Genomic DNA, 24,030 nt, shown 5'->3' on the forward strand with positions numbered 1-24,030 from the left:
CTAGTCCTGCCTAATTATGCTCTCACCTTAATTATTTGTTTGTTCTTGAGATAGTCTAAATCCCTGGTTATTGACTGAACATGTATTAATTTGCTTCTTGAACTTATTGTAATTTGTGTTATAGTGTGTATATTATGTTTTATTCACTTTATTGTTTGTAAGCTACATTGAACTTGAGTCTATTTCGGGCTAATGTGGGTTTATAAATGTCATGAATAAATAAAATATTGCTTGCCTAATTCTCTGTCTCTAATTAAGTACTAGTCTAAACAATAGTGAGACGTGGAGGACAAAGTAGCCATTTTGCATATGCTGTGTAGTGAAGCAGATTTCATGAGAGCTGTGGTAGTTGCAGAGACTCCGATTTGATGTTTGGATTTACCGGTTAAAGAATACCAGAGTGTTTATAATGTAACTGGTTGAAGGATGCTAGCTAATTTGCTACAGTTTTATAGCAACTGGACTGCTAAACCTGTCCAAGGAGACAAAGCTATGCTGACTTTCTAATGAATCCAGTTCTTCTGAGGTTGTGAGAACCTGTTCACAGTCCCAAGCATGGAAAGATCTCTCCCATGGGTTCTTATGAGGCTTTGGACAAGAAATAAGAAGCGGTATTTCAATACATTTCACTATTCTGTATATGTGGAAAACATTACCACTAAGTAAGAACTTCGCATGAGTCCGAAGAAATACTCTGTTATGATGAAACCGAGTACATGGGCCATATGTCACCAAGGCTTGAAGTTCATTAATTTTTTCTAGCCAAGGTACCACTAGTAGGAAGAAAACTTTCCAAGTGATATGTTTAAGGGAATGAGATCTGATTGACTCAATGGCAACTTCATAAGGGATATAAGTACATCAAACATAAATGGCAAGTGACCGACTCACCTGCAAATGCGCAGTAGAGACTTCCCTCTCTGTCCCGCCCTCGCGTCAAGACATGATGACGTCAGAGGGCGGAACAGAGAGGGAAACGGAGTCGGAGTCATTGTTGGACGCTACCGCCTGGAAACGAACATCGCGCGCACCAACCTCCACCCTCCCCCCATCCCCGCCGCCGCTCCCGCCCTCCTCCGCATCGGGCCCCCTGCACTGACCTGACAGCGCCTCTCACCTCCGTGTGGAAGTGCTGCAGGCAGCAGCAGCAGAGTGATCTGCTGCTGCCTGCAGCGCTTTCACACGGAGGTGAGAGGCGCTGTCAGGTCAGTGCAGGGGGCACGGCACGGAGGGGGGAGAGAGCAGCGGCGAGGAGGGTAGCTGGAAATCTCGCCCGTTTTTACGGGCTTAACGGCTAGTAAGTACATAAGTAATGCCACACTGGGAAAAGACCAAGGGTCCATCGAGCCCAGCATCCTGTCCACGACAGCGGCCAATCCAGGCCAAGGGCATCTGGCGAGCTTCCCAAATGTACAAACATTCTATACATGTTATTCCTGGAATTGTGGATTTTTCCCAAGTCCATGTAGTAGTGGTTTATGGACTTGTTCTTTAGGGAACCACCTAACCCCTTTTTAAACTCTGCAAAGTTAACCGCCTTCACCACGTTCTCCGGCAACAAATTCCAGAGTTTAATTATGCGTTGGGTGAAGAAAATTTTTCTCAGATTTGTTTTAAATTTACTACACTGTAGTTTCATCGCATGCCCTCTAGTCCTAGTATTTTTGGAAAGCGTGAACAGACGCTTCACATTCACCTGTTCCACTCCACTCATTATTTTATATACCTCTATCATGTCTCCACTCAGCCGTCTCTTCTTCAAGCTGAAAAGCCCTAGCCTCCTTAGTCTTTCTTCATAGGGAAGTCGTCCCATCCCCGCTATCGTTTTAGTCGCCCTTCGCTGCACCTTTTCCAATTCTACTATATCTTTCTTGAGATGCAGCGACCAGAATTGAACACAACACTCAAGGTGCGGTCGCACCATGGAGCGATACAACGGCATTATAACATCCTCACACCTGTTTTCCATACCTTTCCTAATAATACCCAACATTTTATTCGCTTTCCTAGTCACAGCAGCAGACTGAGCAGAAGGTTTCAGTGTATTATCGACGACGACACCCAGATCCCTTTCTTGGTCCGTAACTCCTAACGTGGAACCTTGCATGACGTAGCTATAATTTGGGTTCTTTTTTCCCACATGCATCACATTGCACTTGCTCACACTAAACGTCATCTGCAATTTAGCCGCCCAGTCTCCCAGTCTCGTAAGGTCCTTCTGTAATTTTTCACAATCCTGTTGCGAGTTAATGACTTTGAATAACTTTGTGTCATCAGCAAATTTAATTACCTCACTAGTTACTCCTATCTGTAAATCATTTATAAATATATTAAAAAGCAGCGGTCCTAGCACAGACCCCTGAGGAACCCCATTAACCACCCTTCTCCATTGTGAATACTGCCCATTTAACCCCACTCTGTTTCCTATCCTTCAACCAGTTTTTAATCCACAATAGGACATTTCCTCCTATCCCATGACCCTCCAATTTCCTCTGTAGCCTTTCATGAGGTACTTTGAAAATCCAGATACACGATATCAACCGGCTCCCCTTTGTCCACGTTTGTTTACTCCTTCAAAGAATTGAAGTAAATTGGTCAGGCAAGATTTCCCTACACAAAAGCCGTGCTGACTTGGTCTCAAGTAATCCATGTCCTTGGATGTGCTCTGTAAGTTTGTTTTTGATAATAGCCTCTACCATTTTCCCCGGCACCGATGTCAGGATGACACTGAAGTCCCATGGCACAAAAGGCTTCTAGATTTGACAAAGAGAAACTCCTTCATAAAATGAAAAAGTGATAGAAAATTTAAAAGCTGGAAGCATTTCACGTGGAATAATAGGCTAAGAGAACACTGGAGGATGTCTGGAGTCCAAGGCAATGAAGATGGTATAAGTAATGCCAAATAGTGCCACACAGACAACAAATAGGTCATGGTCACTTATGGATGCACAGTTGGAAAACTTTTTCCCCTTAAAATCAAAAGCTCATCTGCTACATGGTTGTATTGCAGCAACTAGTATTATCCTGAATAAGTTCTGATAATCCTAAAGTGGAGAATAAGTACTATTCAGTTTGCAAGCTGTGAAGGTTAGTGATATGTGATAGCGATGGAGTAGGCATCCCTTGTTTTGTGGAACTAACAGAAACAATGGTAGCCTGCGTGAGGTAAAACTGTGAGCCTTTGCATCAGAGGAAACTATTTCTGAAAGTACCATACAGAACTATGAAAATTATAATGTCTGTGAACGTGTGTCAAAGTCCATGGGATTGCTAAGGCATCACTTGTCAGCTGACCTGAGGATGGGGGTATCTAACAGAGTGGCAGCTTTGAGTTTTTGTTGCTAAGAAGACTGCCTCAAACCTGAAAGATGTTCTGCAGAGTGCTCTGATCTGGGGGCCATCTGTTTGGTTGAGGAATTCTGGTTAGCTATCTGGTCTTGAAGGTAAGGGTCTTGTATTGGTAGTGGTCAGCTTGAAGCAGGAACCAGAGAACTAGAAGCAGGATCTTTGAGGTTCAGTATACACAGTCACTCTACTTTCAGAACATACTGAATTTCTCTTTACAAATAAAGATGTTAACATTTCTGAGATGCAGAATGGGGCATAAGCATCCCTTATTTTGGGGAATCAGTAAGTACCTAAAACAGAAGCCTCAGTTTCTTTCCTATCGCATGGGAAGCTCAAATAAGTGGGCTGAAGGTGGAGACTGATTTCTTCCTGATACTGGGTGCAGTAGGAGACCAATGTGGGTGAGGAATCTCAGCCAATGAGTATTGCGAGTATGCTGAGAACCAAGAATGTGTGATGATTTATTCCCATAACTGAAGGAAAAAATTAATCCGACTTACTACAGGTCAAGTTGTACGTTTCGAGAATACTGGCTGCAAGTGCAAACAACCATGTCTGTTTTGGGTTGAGTAGGTATATAATCCGTTTTAATCTTTGTTTGTCTTGTTGCCAGTCTTTATCGAAACAACACTGCACCTGTTAAATATGTCTACTAGCCCCTCCGAAGGGACACCACCTTGTAGTGGTGGAGGGGCTTCCGTGTTTCAATGACTCAGAGGGCTATGCTGAAGGGTTACCCATATCAGACAGGCCTCTGAGGAGAAACCAGACAAAGAGTGTCCCAATTAGGGAGAGGGAAAAGATGGCGACCTGAAGCTCGTACACTCAACGGCCCAGCTGACCTCTGAAGTTTTGTCTTTGTTTACTTGAAATTTCCTCTCTGCAATTGCAGTTACCTTAACTGAGAGGAAGGGGACAATGGGGGGGTCAGCCGCCGATGGCCAGCGTTTTGTCCCCTGTGCAGCAAGTGTGGGACCGCTGCGTGACAAGCTGCCCACAGATGACTGGGTTGGTGAGTCCTTTGCTTAGCGCCGGCGAAGGAGCGTCAACGCTCTTGGACCTGGAAACAACTTCATCGTTCCCGAATCATTTAACCACCATGTCCAAAGGAGTGGAGGAGTGAGTTAGGAGTGTATGCTGACACGGAAGTAATTTACAGCTGAACTCGTGTCGGCGGTGCCACTCCTAAACCCACAAGAGCTATCAGTTTGGAGTTTTTGGTTCCCGTGGAGGTTACATTGAATATCATCTGGAAGGCACTCCAGGACCTTAACGGTGGTAGTAAATAATTTTGCTTCCGATATAATCGTATTAGTGAGCCACATAGATAATCTAATTGAATCCTTTGAGAATGAAAAATTGATACGGCAAATTAAGTTCTACAGGAATAGGAAGTGGTTAAAATTTTGAAGATGATAATAGACCAGAAAATTTTGAACAAAATGAATATTATTACAGATGATTAATATCGAGATTGTTGTTTTCCAAGAGTTCCGGGTATGACTCCTAAAATTTTTTTCCTCTGAAATGATTCCTCTTAGTATATTTATTCAAAAGGAGTGAAGCCTGTGAAACTGGGATTACCTTAATCAGTGGGAATTGAATTAGAGACTCAAGTGTTTGTATTGTTAAATAATTTCTGGTTTTAAAAGAGAAAAAATGAAATCAGTTGTATTATTTCCACTAATATTGGACAATAAGTAAGTTTCCAACGAAATAAGTTGACTATACACCGTTTTGGGTTTGAAGAAGCCAACCAGACAATGTGGAATAATGATTTAGATAATAAATAACTGGGGCTAATCAGGTTAATACCACGTTTTCTTTGTTTACTGTTGTTTAATTATCTCCTTGTCTTGTTTCGCTCTCCCTATTTTGTGGTCTAAGGAAGAGTTTATAATTACCTGATTGAAATAATTATAGCATTATTTTGTCTGTATTTCTGGCAAGTTATTTTAGTGCTTGTAAAATTAACTTCTTAAATTTAAAAAAAAAAAAAAAAAATGTCTACTAGGGAGGAAGATTCTTCTATGGTAAAAAGAACTGAAGTGATATTGAGAAGAACCAATCAGACAAGCTAATTGTTGGGGAAACAGCAGAGATGCCACAGAACAGATCAGTAATTTTATTTTAATACATAAATCAATCATAGAATTCATTGCTAAATGAACTGAAAGTATTTCCAGAGTGTGTTGAATTTAGGAAACAACTGAAAACCTGGCTATTTCCTCAGGACAGAGAGTGGGTTGTTAATTTGGATGCTGTTTTTTAGGCTTAATGATTGCATTAATTGGTATGCATTTTATTATATATGTATATCCTCTGTGATTGTACCTCGCTTTGTAAACACTTGTTCTAAAAACAAAATTAATTTTTTCAATTAAACACGTGTTTTCCTTTTGACTTTAAATGCAATTACCCTTTAGTGTATTTAATTGGATCATGTTACGCAAGAATAATACTATTCTTTTCTTTTTCTTTCCTTTTTAACTACTCTCCCTTAAATTCTTCATACTATTTTTTTTCCTCTCAAGCTGGCCTTTACCAACCATCTTTCAAATCCTGGTCCTTTATTTATCATGCCACTGATCTGGACTTCTCTGAATGAAACTGCTAATATAACATGCTGGGATGCAGCCCAGTTTTCAGAAATGCTGATTCTGGACAGCAGGGAAGCAGCAATAGCAGCAAGGGAGCATATAACTGAAAGGCAGTAGAAAATATCATAGGAAAAATGCAAACATTTACTAAAGCTCTGTTGGAATCTGAATTGTGTATGGGCACTGCATGTTATATTACTTTCATTAAAGTATCATAACCTTAAATAATCATGAAAGAAAACATTGCCAATCACAGTTTCTGTAGAATGCTCACATACTTATTACTTCTCTATAGACAAAGGAGGTAGGATCAAACACCCAAGGAAACTTAATTTTCTCTCCAGGCTTTTCCTCCCAGGATTTTCCCTTCTCCCAATCCCATCTAACACAGCTTTCACAGTCATAGTTTTTAAGCCATAGATACTAGTTTCCTTCAAAATGCCTGTGTGTCATCCAGCAACTGCCACTTTTCATGGCTGCTAGGGTTCCCTCTATTTCAGAGGCGGCAGCATCAGCCTCTGCAATCCCAAGAGCACTTTCATACTGTGCCACAGCTGTTATCAATTAAGGTAACTTTTAAAATGAAGTTTTTAAAAAAGACTAGTTTTAAGTAGGCCTATCGGTACCAGCTCTGAGCGGCAGAGCAGAAGGATGTAGCCTGAAGTGTTATCACTGTCCTTCCACCGGGGCCAGCAAGAGGAGGATAGTGATGACACCTCAGACCTAAAGACAGATCTGTTCAGAAGAGCATACCCCACCGGCCCAACATAAAAATACCTGGACACTTGCGACACAATGTAACCAAAGACCTTAACGGACATTACCTGACTCTTCTTCCCCCTTTCCCTCTCTAAGTTCCCCCCAATTGTATCTACCATACATGTACCTCATTCTACCACAATATCACTTTGTATTCATTCACACCATGTATTTGTTCGGACCGGAATCGGCTAACGCCGTTAACGGTTATATGTAAGCCACATTGAGCCTGCAAAAAGATGGGAAAATGTGGGATACAAATGTAACAAATAAATCCTTCTGCTCTCTTGCTCAGAGCTGGTACCTTGCAACACTACAATAGCTTGTGCCATTCAAAAGCATAATTTGGGGCCCAGCACCAGAGAACAATCATATTCCTCAAGGCCTCATTATTTGCCCCCACACTCCCCCCTTTACTGGCCAGATAAGTAAAAGAAAAGTGAAAGATCAATGAAAGGTGCTGGGTGTGTGCATATACAGAAGAAGATGGAAGGGTGCCATGTGCATGTGTGTGAGCATGTGAGATGAGAGATGAGAAGGCACAAGGGGATGCGATAGAGAGGAGGGTCAGATGAGCAACAATGCCCTCTCCCATATAGATTTCCCAGCCTAACATATCTCCCTTTCCACCTATCTTCATTGCTTCTCTGATCTTTCAGCCCCCACCTCCCTCACACACAGACTTCTCTCACTGTTGAAAAGATGTGCTCCTCCACTCCATTCTCCATCCACAGGCTCTAAATCCTCAAAAGGACAAAATATTTTATATAGGGGACAAGAAAAATTAGAATGTAGGAAGCCCTTTTCACTAAAGCTTAGCATGCACTAACAGAATTAGTGTGCACTAAATGTTGTGTGTCCTAATTTATTCCTATGGGCCAAATGGCACTTAGCGCATGCTAAGCTTAAGTAAAAAGGCCCCTATATTGCTATGTCAAATAAATTTAATATGCAAATCATTTAAATGCACACAAACAAAAAAAGCACAACTGGGCCTTCAAGACTGAGACAACAGGAGCCCTTTATTAATGAGTGACCCGGCACAGGCCATGTTTCGGCGTCAGCAACACCTGCCTCAGGGGTCGATGTGCAGTTTTAAAATGTGTAAATAACGATGAAATTCAAATCCTCGGAGAAGAATGCATTTAAAATAGCATCGGCTAACAAAAGAGACGATGCAGTCGAAACTCTCCTGTTGAACGTCGTCGGCCGTGTAAAAGCCGGCTTTTGCACGGCCAACGACATTCAACAGGAGAGTTTCGACTGCATCGTCTCTTTTGTTAGCCGATGCTATTTTAAATGCATTCTTCTCCGAGGATTTGAATTTCATCGTTATTTACACATTTTAAAACTGCACATTGACCCCTGAGGCAGGTGTTGCTGACGCCGAAACACGACCCGTGTCGGGTCACTCATTAATAAAGGACTCTTGTTGTCTCAGTCTTCAAGACCCAGTTGTGCTTTTCTTGTTTGTATACTTTTTGTGTATGCTGTTTTTCCCTCTCTTTTTGCTCTGTAATCATTTAAATGCAAAATATGCCATAATTTCCGGAACTTTTGGGGGACCAGTTCTTTTGGCAGAATCAACCCTTGAACTGCTACTGTCATCTGGATGCTGAAGTTATACAGAAAGTGGTTCATAGTTGCATTTCAACTTTTAAATGATTCCCCAGGAATTTTTCTGGGTTTGTTTAAGAAATATTAGTTCCAGTCAGAAACTGGGCTAAAAGAAGCAAATTAAGAGAAACAAGTATCAAAAAAAGCATAAAAATGTGTTCTCTCTCAAAATTAATAGCTTTCCTTAAATCATTTAGTGACACTTTGCTGAATTGTCTCAATAGTTGCTCCAAAAAGCCAGCATAAGTTCATATGTCATCTTTAGTGGCAAATTGAAACACACTGGAATAATGTTTGCAGTTTCCTTCAAACTCCACCCACCTCCCCCACCACCAATAAAAATCAAGCATTACAGAAAAAAAACTACTCTTCAGCACCGAACATGTTGGGGTCCAAATCATGAGATTTAGTGAGAACAGAGAAGTGACTATATTGAGCCGAATGGTTTGAAAGCTTTTTTTTTTTTTGCAATCATCAGAAACATTCCCAAGAACAACTGTGTTCTTGCTGTATGCTTCTTCTGCAGCTGATTTTCAAAGAGGAACTGGACAGTTTCTCTTTGAAAAATCTGTGTAATGTACACGTGCTTACAATGACCACATGATTTAACTAAACCAGATATTTGAAAACTGTCTCCAGTGGAGAGCTAGCATTCAATTACAAAAATTGCAGAATTATTTGATGATTCAGCTCTCAAATACTTGTGCACAATTTGAAACCCAACCATTCAAATCTTTTCCTTTATCAACCATGTCAATTAAATAAATAATTCAGTTGTTTTCTAAACATGAAAATATTGGTAATAGATCATTGGCAACATTGTTTAATAGCATCTGGCAATATTCCTCATGTTACATGTAACTGGTCTCTTCTGTCTCCCAGTTAAAAACAGAAATGAAGAGCAATTTGTATATGTACTTTTTCTCTAAATGTTTTGGGGTTCAGTTTTGGTTGCTGTAAGTTGAATGGTTCAGGAAAGAGTGTGTACAAAGACAAATCAAACACAATATGTTTAAAGCAAATAGTAAAAGCTATACCAAATTCACTGCACACAGCTTAAGATCTTCTCTATTTAATGGTTACCTGAGAAAATCCACCTACAATAATTCTGTTTGAAGGTATGCCATTCTTCACTTCTTGGTCTATCAATGCTTTAACTATAAAGAAAAATATTATATTTGGTGTAAATATACCTTATATAAAAAAAATGCTTACAGAAATAATCTTAGCGCCTACAACCACATTAAGATACTTTAATGAAATTTCAGAACAGACATGTCAACAAGGCAGTAGCACAAAAACCTTTTAATGCATTTCAAAACTTCAAATGTCATAGATACTTTTGAGGAAAAAACCACCACGAGGGTGGAGGTACACTGAAGTCCTATGCAAAAAATGCACAAAGAAGGAAGTAGGAAAGGTAGGCTCTTCCAAAGGAACCGGAGACGACGTATGTAGAAAATCAAATCTTTATTCAATTGAAAATACTGACATACTTGACTCTGGCTCGACACAGCTGTGTTTCGGCGCAAAAGCGCACCTTCATCAGGAGTCTTGTAAAATACAGTTGGTGATATATATTCAATTATCAGCTGTATGATGATAACTCTATCAGATATGGCTATAGACCGATCTCTGTACCGGGGAAAATCTCCTTAGCGTGCAAGTGCCTCTGACGTGCCACTACACTGGAAGCGGCACGTCAGAGGCACTTGCACGCTAAGGAGATTTTCCCCGGTACAGAGATCGGTCGATAGCCATATATGATAGAGTTATCATCATACAGCTGACAATTGAATATATACCACCAACTGTACTTTACAAGACTCCTGATGAAGGCGCGCTTTTGCGCCGAAACACAGCTGTGTCGAGTCAGAGTCAAGTATGTCAGTGTTTTCAATTAAATAAAGATTTGATTTTCTACATACATCATCTCCGGTTCCTTTGGAAGAGCCTAACTTTCCTACTTCCTTCTTTGTTTATAACAGATACTTTTAACATGTGTTGTAAGGACAGCAAGATACCAGTCCTCACAAATTATTATTTTAGGATTTACCACCTTTTTTGAAGAAATTCACTCAAGGTGATGTACAGTAAGAATAAATCAAACGTGAGCAACAGAACTACAGCAGTAAAAATGTTCAAATAACAATACAAAGTATGGCATACTATACTAGTCAACACAATATGTAATAGAACATTTTAATTGACAGAGTAAGGGTATAAGCAAAGATGGAATGTATAGACAGGTAAGAGTAAGAGGAGTTAGAAAGTAAGGTGACTAATTTAAAGAAAGTTGCACATGAGGTCAGAGAGATGGTTAACTATAGATAGGTAGAGTAAGAGGAGTTATAAGGTGGCTAATTGTGGACAACATCATTCAAACATGCTCGGCTGCTTAAGAATATAAGAAAACTGAAGATCTTTCCAGAATGCTCTACTGAGCATGTGTGGAACTCCCCACAGAAATATTTTAAGAGGCCATCTCAGCTCTCTATCAAGTACTACTAGGGAAAGCCAACATTTGGCAGCCCATCTTATTTCTGAGGTCTCTAGGTATGAGCATATTACTCTAGTGTTGCAGAAATTCCATTGGTTACCATTGAAATGGAGGGTTCAGTTTAAGATTTTGTGTTTGATCTATAGGGTTGTGAATGCTGAAGTTCTGATTCCTTTGGTTACTGTCTTAGGGATCTATTGTCCACCTCGTCCTCTAAGACCTGCTGATAAAATGTTATTAAATGTTCTTTCTTACAAACAGATTGTGTTAGAAGATATTAGATATCTTCTATGCGGAAGGTGCACATTTGTGGAACAGTCTCCCTGTGGAATTACGAAAAATTGGGTTTCCTTCCATTTAGAAAATTGCTTAAAGATTAAATTTTTTTTTCTTGGGCCTTTGGTTAAGGGGTTGTATGGACCTTTTTATTGATTTGCTATAATTTTTAGGTTTTAAGATTTGTTGTGTTAGTTTTGTTTTATTGGATTATGAATGTTTTTTTGTACACCTCCTAGAATCTTGGATAGTGAGATTTATAAATTGTGTTACTTATGAATAAATAAATAAAAAGAACTCCTAGGGGATGGGGTGATTTTTTTTTTTTAAGACCTGGTATCTTGTTGCTTCAGACATGCAGCCACTCTGCTCCTGGCTCCTCTGCTTGTGATGAGCGCCGGGGAGGGAGGAGTCCCGGAGAAAATGAACAGGACAAACTGGAGAGTATGCACCAGGAGCAGGGGAGAGCTCAACATGAGTTTGGGAGCTTAACCATGCTAATTGCTGTGCTGCTTTGGGCCCTGTGCAGAATTTTGCGCTGGAAGCACTGAGTTCTGCATGCAGTATGTAGGAGGGGAATTCTGCACAAATTTTACATTGTACAGAATTCTCTTAAGAGTACATATTGTCACATATATGCCCCCGGATTCTATATATCATGCAGAGATTTCCTTGCGGAAATCAAAGCGTATTGCATAACATTGGGCATAACTTAGTTAACAAGCTAATCAGCGCTGTTAATTGGATGTCAACAAGCACTTAGTACTAATTAGCATTGAGATTGACACACACAACTCGCTAAGTGTATTCTGTAATGTGGTTGAAAGGGGGCGTGGCATGGGATTTCTACAATCTATGCGCATTATTACAGAATACACCCACTCTTTGCCTAATTTAAGCATCAGGATTTCCGCCAAGTAAAACATGGCCTAAATAGACATGACTAAATCTGGTTGTGTGGACAGCCGCTCGGCGTATTCTATGCACCATGCAGAATTTTAAGCAGATTCTATAATTTAGGCATACTTCAGATAATACACCTAGGTTTATTTCTTTTCTGTATGGATTTTTCAGGCAAAAATATATAGAATCTAGCCCATGATGGTCACCTCCTATGTCTAAACAGTAGCCAACTATGAAACAAAGAAAAAAAAACCTCAGGCTATGCGCATATACAAACCATCTCTGCGTCTAAAAAGACTATAATGCAGTGGTTCCCAAACATTTTTGGTTCACAGCACCCTTAAGTGTCCAATTGTTCATGGCATCCCCCACAGGCCACACAGTACCCCTCCCCAGGTAGAGGTCAAGCCCCACCCCCTCCAGCTACACAGGTCTCTCCCCACCCTCCAGCAGCACGGAGTCCTACATTTTCTGGCTTCAACACCAGCACTGGCAGCTGTGTGTGAGGGGAGAAAGATGCCTTTACAAGTAAACATAGGAGAGGGAGCCTAGCCACTGGACCGCAAGCAGGTGTGAGAGAGGGATATACTGACTTCCCCTCCCTCGCTGGCTATGGCAAGGAGGAAGTGACCGGCTTCAAAGCAGGTCTTCTCCTCCTCCTCCTCCTGCACTGACTTAGACACGACTGTTATATGAACCACATGGTTCACATAAACAGTCGGGTCTAAGCCGGCAAAAGGAGGAGGAAGTGACCTGCTGTGCAGCGTTCACTTCCTCCTTTTCTTGCTGCATGAGCTGTGCTGGACAGCTGAACAGCTTGGCCTGCACAATTAAAAAAAAAAAATTACTTCCAGCTCTTGAGCGATGGCCCACTGTGCATCTCCTTCCACAGCACCCCTGTGAGTTTATTGCTGCGCACCAGGGTGCCACAGCGCACAGTTTGGGAAACACTGCTATAAGGTATTACTATTCCTGCGTATGACACATACACACACGACAGACAAGTTTCTGAAGTTAACGGCTTTAGAGTTTTCGAAGCAGTGATGTAGGTATTCTTTGCTATTGGCTCTAGAAGATGTCTTGGTAAGAAATTTCCTTATTCTCTGAGTTAGCCAAGGCTAGACTAATTTATATAGGTTTTTGGCTGGCTGTAGATGTTGCTTGTAAGTCTAAGATTATAACAATAAAACCTATCTACTTCTCTCATTATTCCAGTCGTACCTGTCTGGGTGTGGTACATCTGTGCATATATTCGTTTCAACAATTTAAAGGTGTTGGCCTTTAATGTGGTTGTTTGGTTTTTCAGCAACCAGTTCAAGAGCTGATTGTTTGATGAGAGACTGATAAACAAAAGGTGGACAGGATTCCTAGCCTGGTATGTGTATGTAATATCCTTCTATATTTATCTAGATATATTTGTATATCTAAATCCATATATAGATATACATACACAGTTGTGTGCAAACGTTTAGGCACCTCTGGTCAAACTGTATGTTTTCAAGAATCACCAAGTAAATAGAAGCTGATGCAACCTGACCATGGTATAAACTAAGTTAGACACTACTCTGTAAATTGTAATGCACAATGTCCTATTGAATATGCTGATTTTAACAGAATGAAAATAATTTTAAAAGGTAAATATGGCATGTGCAAAATCTGGACAGCATTCCAGTTGATTCGTTACAACCTTCTTTGTTGTTGTTGTTGTTAAAGTTCTTTACTTTTAAACATTTGGTATACTGCCATTTGCAAGGCGACATGGCGGTTCACAGATCTGGTAAGTAGTAAAACTAAATATAAGTAATCAAGATAGAAATGAATAAAACTTCAAAATCAGTGGTGGATAGCATAGCATAACAAAAATAACCTTTAATGTGTTACAAATAGAGCAGAACACATCAGGGAGAGAGGATGAAGACAGGAGGAAAAAAACAAGGAATGGAAAAGAAAGGAACTGAACCAAATATCAGACTCCAACAAAAAGATTCTGAGAGGAACCAGGCTTTCAGCAAACACTAGGTCATCAGCAAACACTAGGTCACCAGTAGTTAGTTCTAGAGTACAGGCACAAAGCAGCGGGATACTATACAGTGTGAAGAATCACAGCATATTTGTGAAACTGATGGGATGACGAGAAGGTTTGTATTAGAAGAACCAAATGAACGAACAGGGTGGAGTAAGGAAAACAAATAATTCAGCTGAAACATATACAATATCAATGTGTGATAAGTAGAATCTTAAACTATATATGGCTGCTGAAGGGTTACCATTATTTAGTAATGCATTAGCCTATTAGCCAGGTGAAGATAAGACAGTTGAGCAAATGTTCTAATCCAACTTTCTACAACCATGGGCTGCTCTAAGCAGGTGTTTGAGCATTTGAAAATAAAGCTAAATCACTCTTATAAAGCAAGGGAAAGCTATTTTTTAAAAAAAACCTCTAAAGAATTTCAGCTAGCAATTTCACATCAAATAACCAGACACTGCAGTACTGCCTTGCTAAGAAAGAACACTATTTGCAGTACATCACATTTCACGGAAAGTGAATTTTGCTAAACATTCATCTGCCAACCCGAAAATAAATTATTTCCAAAAAAATGTATGTATGTTTGTGTATTTTATAAAATCTTTTGGAAACAAAGGGGGTCTTTTACTAAAACTTTGCTTGAGTTATCTGCAGTAGGGCCCATAGGAATAAAATGAGCCCTGCTGCAGGTAACTCAAGCCAAGCTTTAGTAAAAGACCCCAAAAATGTATTGTCTGGTTAGAATATAAATATTTAAAGTTCACTTCCTTGAAATGTGATTTCCTGCAGATACAATGTTCTTGCTAAACAAGTGTTCAAACCACTTAAATATGTGATTCATGAAAAGGATAAAAATAAATTAAATTAGATACATAATAAAATACAAAAGGTTACTCAAATATTTATACATTTTTACCTGGTCACAGATGAAACTGGGGAAAACACCAGCCCCACATAAAGTATCCACTTTTTTAACTATGAGGGCTTCCACCATACAAACATTAAGGGCCCCTGTTTACTAAGCTGCGCTGTAGGCGCACTAACGTTAGAGACACCCATGAATATATGGGTGTCTCTAGTGTTAGCACATGCTAAAAACGCAAGCACACCTTAGTAAACAGCCCTAAAAGACTCTGGTGAGTATTCTGGATAGTTACAGTTCTTTTGTTTTATGAAGTTTATTGCTGTATCTGCTTTTTTGATTGTACCATAGGTGTCTTCAATACTGGTTCTGATAGCATCAAATAAAATTCTATTGTATATATATTTTTGGAATTATGTATCTTTATACTGCAATATGATACAGCTTAAAATTTGGTACATCCATGCCCCCTTGTTGATACAAAATACATTTTTTCATTCTGGGCAGTTTCTTCAACCAAATATAATGAAAGAACATTCTATTCAGAATAAGGAAAAATGCTTTTGGAATAGAGATGGGTAGGGCTATGAACAAATATAGAAGTTTAGGTAGGAGAAACATTTTGACTACATGTATTCTCTCTAGCCAGGATATATTCAGGCCTTCCCAGCATTCCAGTTCCTCCAAGAGCTCCTGGAAACGCTTAGGAAAATTAAAGCAAAATGGTCTGCTTGTGACCGGGAAAGATGAACCCCCAAATATCTAATAGATTTATCCACCCAGCATAAAGATTACTTTCTCCGGAGCTCCTTTCAAGATGTCAAGGTATCTTGAGCTAATTTAATTTTTGTAATACAAGTCTGTAATGATATAATTTTTCCCCGCATCACAACCTAGGTTGAGTATGCAAAATGACGATGTCAGAAACATGATCTGACCATGTGTAATTGTGTATTACAATATCTTGTATATTGTAATGGATGAGAATGTCTCCTAGCAAAAGATCTATACATGAATACATGCAATGAGTATGGGAGAAAAAAAAAGTACAATCCCTTTCCTGAGGGTAGGATGACCTCCAGAGATCTAATAAATCCCACTGCATTTAAAAGCACTCCAGTTTCTGTCTTATCCCGTTGTGCATACTGAACTTCCATCGCTGAATTATCTAGTCCAGGATAGGAGGTCAATTAAAATCCCCTCCTCCTATCAAGTGGCCTTCCTTATGCTTCAATAATAACAATGTTAAGTTTATTGTAAAACTCACCTTGATTAACACTGGGGGCATATACATTCAAAAAGGTAAAAGTATGTAGCTGAACCATCAAGATTAAAAGGATACAGTGGCCCTCTACATCTTTTATCATGCCAGCTACAGAAAGTGATTGAGTGTATGAAATAAGTATTCCCACACCATTTTTTAAAATTATGTAATGTATTATAAGCCAAATATATCAGCGGGAAGTTGCAGTGGAATAGTAGGCAATCATGCTGCTGCAGAAGGTGAGTCTCCTGAATAAAACACACACCAGGGGATCCATTTAAACAGAGCAAAGTCATGCAAATCCCCTTCTAGGAAGATGGTGCACATTCGAGAAGACCAAATCCATGCTATAGAGCAGGGTTGTCCAACCTCAGTCCTTGACGGCCACAATCCAATCAGGTTTTCAGGATTTCCCCAATGAATATGCATGAGATCTATTTGCATGCACTGACTCCAGTGTGTATGCTAATAGATCTCATGCATATTCATTGGGGAAATCCCGAAAACCCAACCTGGAGAGGGAAGAGGTTGGACACCCCTGATATAGTCTCTCCATTATAGTCTGAATCCGGCACCACCAGCCAAGCCCTCTCAAGTCAGTCCTTTCAAGGGGATTTTGGTAGCCAACTGCTGTTGTGTTAAGCATCTCTTGCCACCAGGTACTCACTGCCATTGAGGATGAAGTTTCAGGAGAGCTGTGGCCTTAGCAAAGGTAGAATTCAATAGTGTATCTGATGCTAATTCACTTGCCAGGACTGCCAATGCCTCCTCCATTTTAACTTGATGCAGTTTTGGAAAAGGATGTTGCCACTTGTACTTAATATTTTTCTCTCTCAGCTGTAAAATGATAGGTTTAAGCTCACTTCTGCATTTCAAGGTGGCTGCGGCTAAGCCCTGGTATATTCACTTGATCCATGGTTCTAGCTTTAGTTAAAATTGCCTCTTTGGTCTTATATTCAGAAAAGCATACAATGATATCTTTTGCCATATTTGCTCTGGGTCTTCCTAATCATACAGTGGGGCACTCTCAATTTTCACTGTCATAGGGTCTATTGGCTGCGAGGCCTCAGATAAAAGAGAGCAGACAAGCTTTTGCATCACCTCTTCACAACTGTTATACTCGAGCGTTTCAGGAAGGCCACGAAATCTCTGGTAACATCTGCTTCCATTTTCTAGATCTTAAATTCTATTGGCTAGGTAGGCCTCCAAGTTGCCGTCGCCCGTGTTCTTGCCTCCAAAGTCATAATAGCCTCTTCCAGGCCCATCTCAACATCCTCCACATGGTGACCTAGTTCAGAGATTTCACCCCGGAGGTCTGCTGCCAAGGTCGCTAACTATCACCATCAAATCAGATTTGATCTCCTTCATCCACTCTTGCATTTCAGTAAGAAGAAACAAATGTCAGTCCACTGAGAGTTGTGTACAGGGGTTCTCTGGATCAGCATCCTGAGTTTGAACAAGCAAGGTAAGCCCCACCACCACCACCATCTTGGCTGCCCCTGCGTTAGCAGTGTCTGATGAGGCATGATAAGCAAAGTCTTGAAGATTCATGCGACCCATGGTTGGCATACTCAGTCCCACAGAAGATATTCTTTCTGGGCTATCAGATCTTGTGTTCTTTGTCATCCCATTGCATCCAAAGAAGGGGATAAACAGAGATAACGCCTTGGGCTGTGCAGAGTTCTCCCCTCAAGCGGCCATTCAGATCGCTGATGTCACTTCCCCCCATTACTGTACTTCTAGCCTACAGACAGACCAGGTTGATTATCACAGACAGCCAGACCCACCTGTTTGCAGCTGCTTCCATTTCTGCTAGGATTTCCAAATTGTCATACTACCCAGCTGTCAACATCAACATTCATTATGAATCATTTAATGCAGATTTCCTTCGTATAGTTATTTTAATGACAACGTTCAATAGGGCTATATTTTTAATCAAAAGTTGCTGCTGTAAAATTTTGAAAATAAATAGTTACCATCATTATACTTTACAGCACACAATGTACAAACTGACATGAGGGAAGTCAGCATTCTGGTGCTCACAGCCAATAAAATTACAGGAAATAAAAGAAGAAAAGTTTAGATTTAATAAATTTAAAATCTAAAGAAAAGATTTAACAGCAACGTGCATATTCCGTATTTCCTATGTATAATTCACTACACAAGTTTTGTTAAATGAGTAGAAAGACTTGAGGGAGTCAGCTGGACCATAAGATCATAAAGGGGTAAAATGGGCACTTGGGGAGGACAAGGCAATAGACAGACTAAATGAAATCTATTCAGTCTTCACTGAGGAAGATGAAAGATTTGACCCCCGGAAATTTTAGGACAATCATTCAAAGTACTGTTATCCTTCATTTTGATTACTTTACTTTAAGGATTGCCAAAGAAAACTTTGAAATGTTTATAAATAGCAGAAAATGTAGCAACACATGTCCTACATGGCCTGTCAAGGTTTGATCATATTTCCCCAACTTTGATTCATCTGCATTGGTTACCAGTTGAATAAAGAATTTGTTATAGCATTTCATTATTGGTCTTCAAAGTTTTGACTAATATCTACAGTAATCTCCTCAGGCTTACATTTGCATCAGACATCCTGAACTTTGTGCTCAGCCTCAGTGAACTTACTGGACATACTGTCCATTAATTTAATTTGAATAGAAGAATACAGAACATCTATCCTTTTATGTTGTGGGACTAAAAATTTTGAACACACTGCCTTCTCACATATGATCTATGAGGAATGTTAGGAATTAGAAAAGGTATAGAAAATAAAAGAAAGCCTCTGTATCACTCCATGCTGCAACTTCGACTACTGAATGCAATTCCGGTCACATCTCAAGGAAAAAAAATAGCAGAATTAGAAAAGTTACAAAGAAGGACAAAAAATTAGGGAAATGGAACTCATAGGAAGAAAGACAATTAAGCTATTCAGCTTAGAGAAATGGCTAAGGGGAGATATGATAGAGGGCTACGAAATCCTGAGTGGAGTAGAAAAGGTAAACACCGATCGATTGTTTACTCCTTCAAAAAAGTACAAAGAGTAGGGGACATTTCATGAAATGATACAGTAATATTTTTAAGTAACTAGAAGAAAATATTTATTCATTCAACTCAAGCTCTGGAACCAGTTTCCAGAGGATCTGGTAAGTGTGGCTAGGTAATAAAAAGGTTTATATAAGTTTCTGGTGGTTAAGTCCATAAACTGTTAAGATAGACCCAAGGAAAAACCACTACTTATCCATGGGGGTAGATAGCATGGAATCTTGCTACTTTTTGGGATTATACTAAGTATTTGTGATGTAGCTTCGCTACTGTTGGCAGCAAAATACTGGGCTAGATGGACCTTTAGTCTGACCCTGAATGGCAATTTGTATGTTCTGTGTTAAAACAGAGGGGAAAAAAAAAACATTCTTTCTGACCCACAAAGGTGGTACATTTTTGTCAATTAAATAAGTTCAAATATTAATATGATATAACATAATATAACAATATAAGATAGAACATAGGTGTTCAATTAACCAATGGCTGTTAATTTCTTGCACAATTATTTAATAGGCTTACAAAATAGAACTCTTAGTAGGTCTAAATAAAAATACCAAGCACATGCTGAGAGAATGTGGAAGTCAAATACTGACCTTTAACAAAGCTTAAAGGTTTATAATTGCTGTATATTGTGCATGAATCTTCTAAGATGCATTTATTATGTGATTCATGGGAACAAACAAATCTATTAAATAGAGACTGATGAAAATTTAATGCTTGCCCTTTATCATTTAGCCTAAGTAGCTTCTCTCTTAAGTTTAAGTGTCCCACTTATAAAAGGATCTTCCTTTCAAGACTCTCCTGGATTATTTATATTCTGTATGAAGTATTTTAAATCATAGAATGCTCTAGGAGAGATGCAGGCACCAAAACTAAAGAAAAAAATATTGTTTATGAAAAAAACTGCAAAAAACGGCCCTGTTTCCAAAATATCAAAGTAGGATTCATTTATTTTTACCAATGTCCCTACAAAAATAACTAAATTATTAAATTAAAACAAGACTAAGTAAACCTCATTTGTATTTACATGCATTTACAAAATAGAGTGCAAAATAAGAAGCTTTCTGACTTTTGACTAAATGAGATGTCACCCTGTGAGGAAGTGTGTTTAAGGGAGACCGGCAGTTTCCTTTGCACTCCATCACAAATCTTCCCTCTCACAGTTCAACCATGTCCTGTTGAACAACTACATCTGTAGGGGCCACCTCCCAAGAGAGGAAGTCAGCATTCTGGTGCTCTTGGCCAGCCAGGTACTGCACATCAAACTGGAAGGGCTGGAGACTCATGAACCACTGTATAAATCGACCACTATTTTTCTTTACTGTGGGACAGTCACTTGAGAAGGGTTAATGGTTTGCTATCAAGGTAAATGGATGCCCTAGCAAATTTTAGAATGTTTCCAGTGCCCACTTGACAGCCAGGGCATCTTCTCAATCATATCATAGCTCCTTCTCATAAGGAAGCAATTTCCAAACGACAAACGCTATAGGGGGGAGGGAGTTCCTCTCATGATGTACGTTGTCAAACAGTTCCTGAAAATCAAAATATGGTACAGTCAATTATCCAACCTTCGCTGATCCAACCAACCGGCATATCCAACAGACCCCACCCCCCCTCCATGTTACCACATCTCCATTATGAAGTATGCAGCTTCTCTTTACGTTTTCCGCGTAGCACAGAGGAAGTTTTGTACCCGAGACCATCAGTTTCAAACCTGAGGCCCTACTTTTACCACAAAATAGCACAGTTATGACCCAGGATCCTGCTTTTACTGCCCAGTTTTACTCGTTTTTCTGCAACATTTTTAATAGGTAATGTTGTACATTGCAGAACTGTATTTGTATTCTTCCCCTTCAGATCTGTAGAAGATCACTTCTGCAATGGCCAGTAAAAAGAGGGGGGAAAAAGTGTTCTCTACAGAGCATAAACTTGCCACTTTAAAAAGAACTTATTGAAGTTGAATCCATCCCAAAAATTGCAACAGAACTAGGAGTGGGGTGAGTAACAGCTATTGACTGGAAAAGGCAACACAGTAAGCTGTAGAAATGGGGCTCAAATCGTGTCTCTACTTTTTCATTGAACACTAGAAAAACTATGAAAAAATGCAAATATGAGAAGGTGAGCGAAGCCTTATTCTTGTGGGTCACACAGCAAAAAGACAAGGGTATACCTATATCAGGGCTTATATTGCAAGAGAAAACCCTGTTTTTTTCAAAAGGAGTGCCTTTTCTGCCCCCTCCCCCCCCAAATAAAATATCACATCAGTGTGTCAGCAAACGGAAAGAAATGATTACAGTTTTAAAGAAAGTGAAACGCTCAGTCTCTGGATGAAATCGAACCTCCATCCGTAGCAAAGTCATGGAGAAAGTTAATTCCTGAGAATGAAAAAAAGAACAAGGACATAACATAGAGCAGCTAAGAAAGATCGCCTTCCTTTGTTACAGGAAATACTGGGCTGTGAGAATGCTTGTGAGGGTGACACACAAGAATGGATGCAGGCAGACAAGCAAGAAGAGCCAACTGACAAGGATGTGATTGCTACGGTGAATGGGAATGGAGATGATGCCGATGAAGACACCTCACGTGAGGCTGAGCACGCAGTAGGTATATAATGGTAAAAGTCAGTCACAGTAAAATGGTCAAGGCAATTGAGGTTGCCCTGGCATATGTGGAACAAGAGAAAGTGACTGCTACTGATGTAATGTTATTGAGATGCTGGTGTGTCCTTGCAGCAAGGAGAAGTGAAATGGGAAAACAAACATTAATCAAAATATTTTATAAAACACTTATAATTTATGTTTACCAGTTGCATTTCTATTATAAAGTACTCTATGATTGTGGTTTTACAGTATTGGTCTTATTTTATGATTTACATTAATTATGCTTTTTAATTTATATAAATTTCAATTAAATCTACACAAGTACAGCACTTGTTACAGAAACACAGAAGGAAATATTCATCACCAGAAAAAAGTTTTCCCCAGGTCCAAAAAAAAATATATATATTATTTATACAAGAAATCAATCTCCTTCCTGAGACCACAATAAATTGGGGGAGTGGGAAAAATAAGAAGGAAATCCTATCATTATAAGACATTATAGAAGCAAAGGACATTAACACCATATACAGCTACCTAACAAAAACCAGTCAGTTATCTAAAAACCTTCTTGAGTTCTAGGAAGGCTTTTTTTCAATTGTTCAGGGGCAAAAAAAAAAAACCTAAAACATATTTTGATGTCTCCCCCCCCCCCCCCAAAAAAAAAAAAAAAAATACCATACCAGACATTCACATGAATACATCAACTTAAAAGTAGCCCCAAAGTTTAAGATTTCTTATCTAAAAGCCAGAAAAGTCTTTTTACGTTCTCGAGTCACTTTGGTGACATCAGGTTAAATCCACACTTTTTGTCCATAGAAAAGGACCTATGAGTAACAAAAGTAAGTCTTCATTATTAACATCTTGTTCAAAAACAAATGAAGCCACCAAAGCTGATCTCAAAAGGTTTCTGAAACTGATTCCTCAAGAATATCTTAAATATTAGCTAAATCCAACTGTTTTTCTTTATGTTGCTCCACTATCACTCCACCTTGATCTTTCTTTCTAAAGAGGGAATTAGTTCACAGGAAAATGCAAAATCTCTGTGAAATATATATTAAGCATATCAAGTGGTGATATCCCAGCAACTCAAGGAAAATTTAATATCCTAATTCAAACTTCAATTAAAATTTTCCAGTTGATCAATCTTCCTGTGGAGTTGTAGGAGTATTTACCTGCGATCTCACCTTTGCTGGTCTTGGCCTATACAAGCCGAACCATTCTGTTATAACAATATGGACACTTCTGCCTGTGGCCTGCATCCATCTGTAACCATCAGAAACCAGCTTTACTACAAAAGGAAAATTACTGCTGAGCATACCATGATGACTTCATCCAAGGACATATTTGTTGCAAACTAACCCAGTTATCTCCTGGGAAGAATGGAGGAGAGCGACACACATGGCTCCAGGAGTATGGGATCCAACATGGAGGTTTGCATGCCGTCGTTAACAGTTTCATTGCTAACAAAGGCCTCTCTTCATGACCATGAAGCTGGCTGGACATTATTACACAGTCTGTGATTGGTCCACAGGTATCATCTGACCCTTGGATGCCAATGTGGATAGAAGGAAGAAAGAGAGAAGACTTGCAGGAGGCTAGAAGGCTCGGAGGGAGAGAGTAAGAGACTGATTTCCTAACACCAGTGAACTGCATACCTAGTAACAAACTCACAAAGTTAGCTCAGCTACTATATATGGCCTTACCTAAAGACTGTGCCATTCCTGGACTAAGAGACTCGCTAAGGCTTCAGCTTGAGTCTCAGAGGAGGAATCCGCTTCTTTACCATTGTAAGTCTGCTACAGACGGCAAGGTGAGGTAACAGGATATACTACCTATGGTCATGGAGATAATTAGTCCTTGGCTTTTGTCTGAGACAGATGGGTTTTATGTCATGACTTATGGTCTGTGAATTTAGCTGCTGTGTATTTTGCTAAGGATGTGTGGTGTAAGTTCTCAAAATAATCATTAGGATATCAGTATTGTGATTGGTTGTGTAATCACTCATTTAGTTAGTCCATGGTCATTATCTATATTTTGGTAATAATTATTTTTATAGCAAGTTATTTTGTATTTTGCTTTGCATTTTGCTTCAGAACTATATATATATATATATATATATTCAGAGATGAAGAGAGTTGGTAAGGGAACAGCTCTCACAACTCCTCTCCTCTCTGTATGTGGCATTCTAAAAGACAAGGAGAAGGGCAAATCCAGGGGAAAACTGCAG

General features: G+C 39.4%; 1 protein-coding gene across 2 annotated transcripts in view; it reads right to left on the bottom strand.

The window, feature by feature from the left end:
- LYPLA1 (lysophospholipase 1) overlaps positions 1–24,030 on the bottom strand; it is a 106,064-nt gene that overhangs the window by 24,747 nt on the left and 57,287 nt on the right. For both annotated transcript variants that reach the window (XM_030214450.1, XM_030214459.1), the window contains exon 6: positions 9,408–9,481. In XM_030214450.1, coding sequence (XP_030070310.1) covers positions 9,408–9,481 — 74 coding nt within the window. The remainder of the gene's footprint in view (positions 1–9,407; positions 9,482–24,030) is intronic.

The sequence above is a fragment of the Microcaecilia unicolor genome, chromosome 1, assembly GCF_901765095.1.
Source record: "Microcaecilia unicolor chromosome 1, aMicUni1.1, whole genome shotgun sequence".
Lineage (NCBI taxonomy): Eukaryota > Metazoa > Chordata > Amphibia > Gymnophiona > Siphonopidae > Microcaecilia > Microcaecilia unicolor.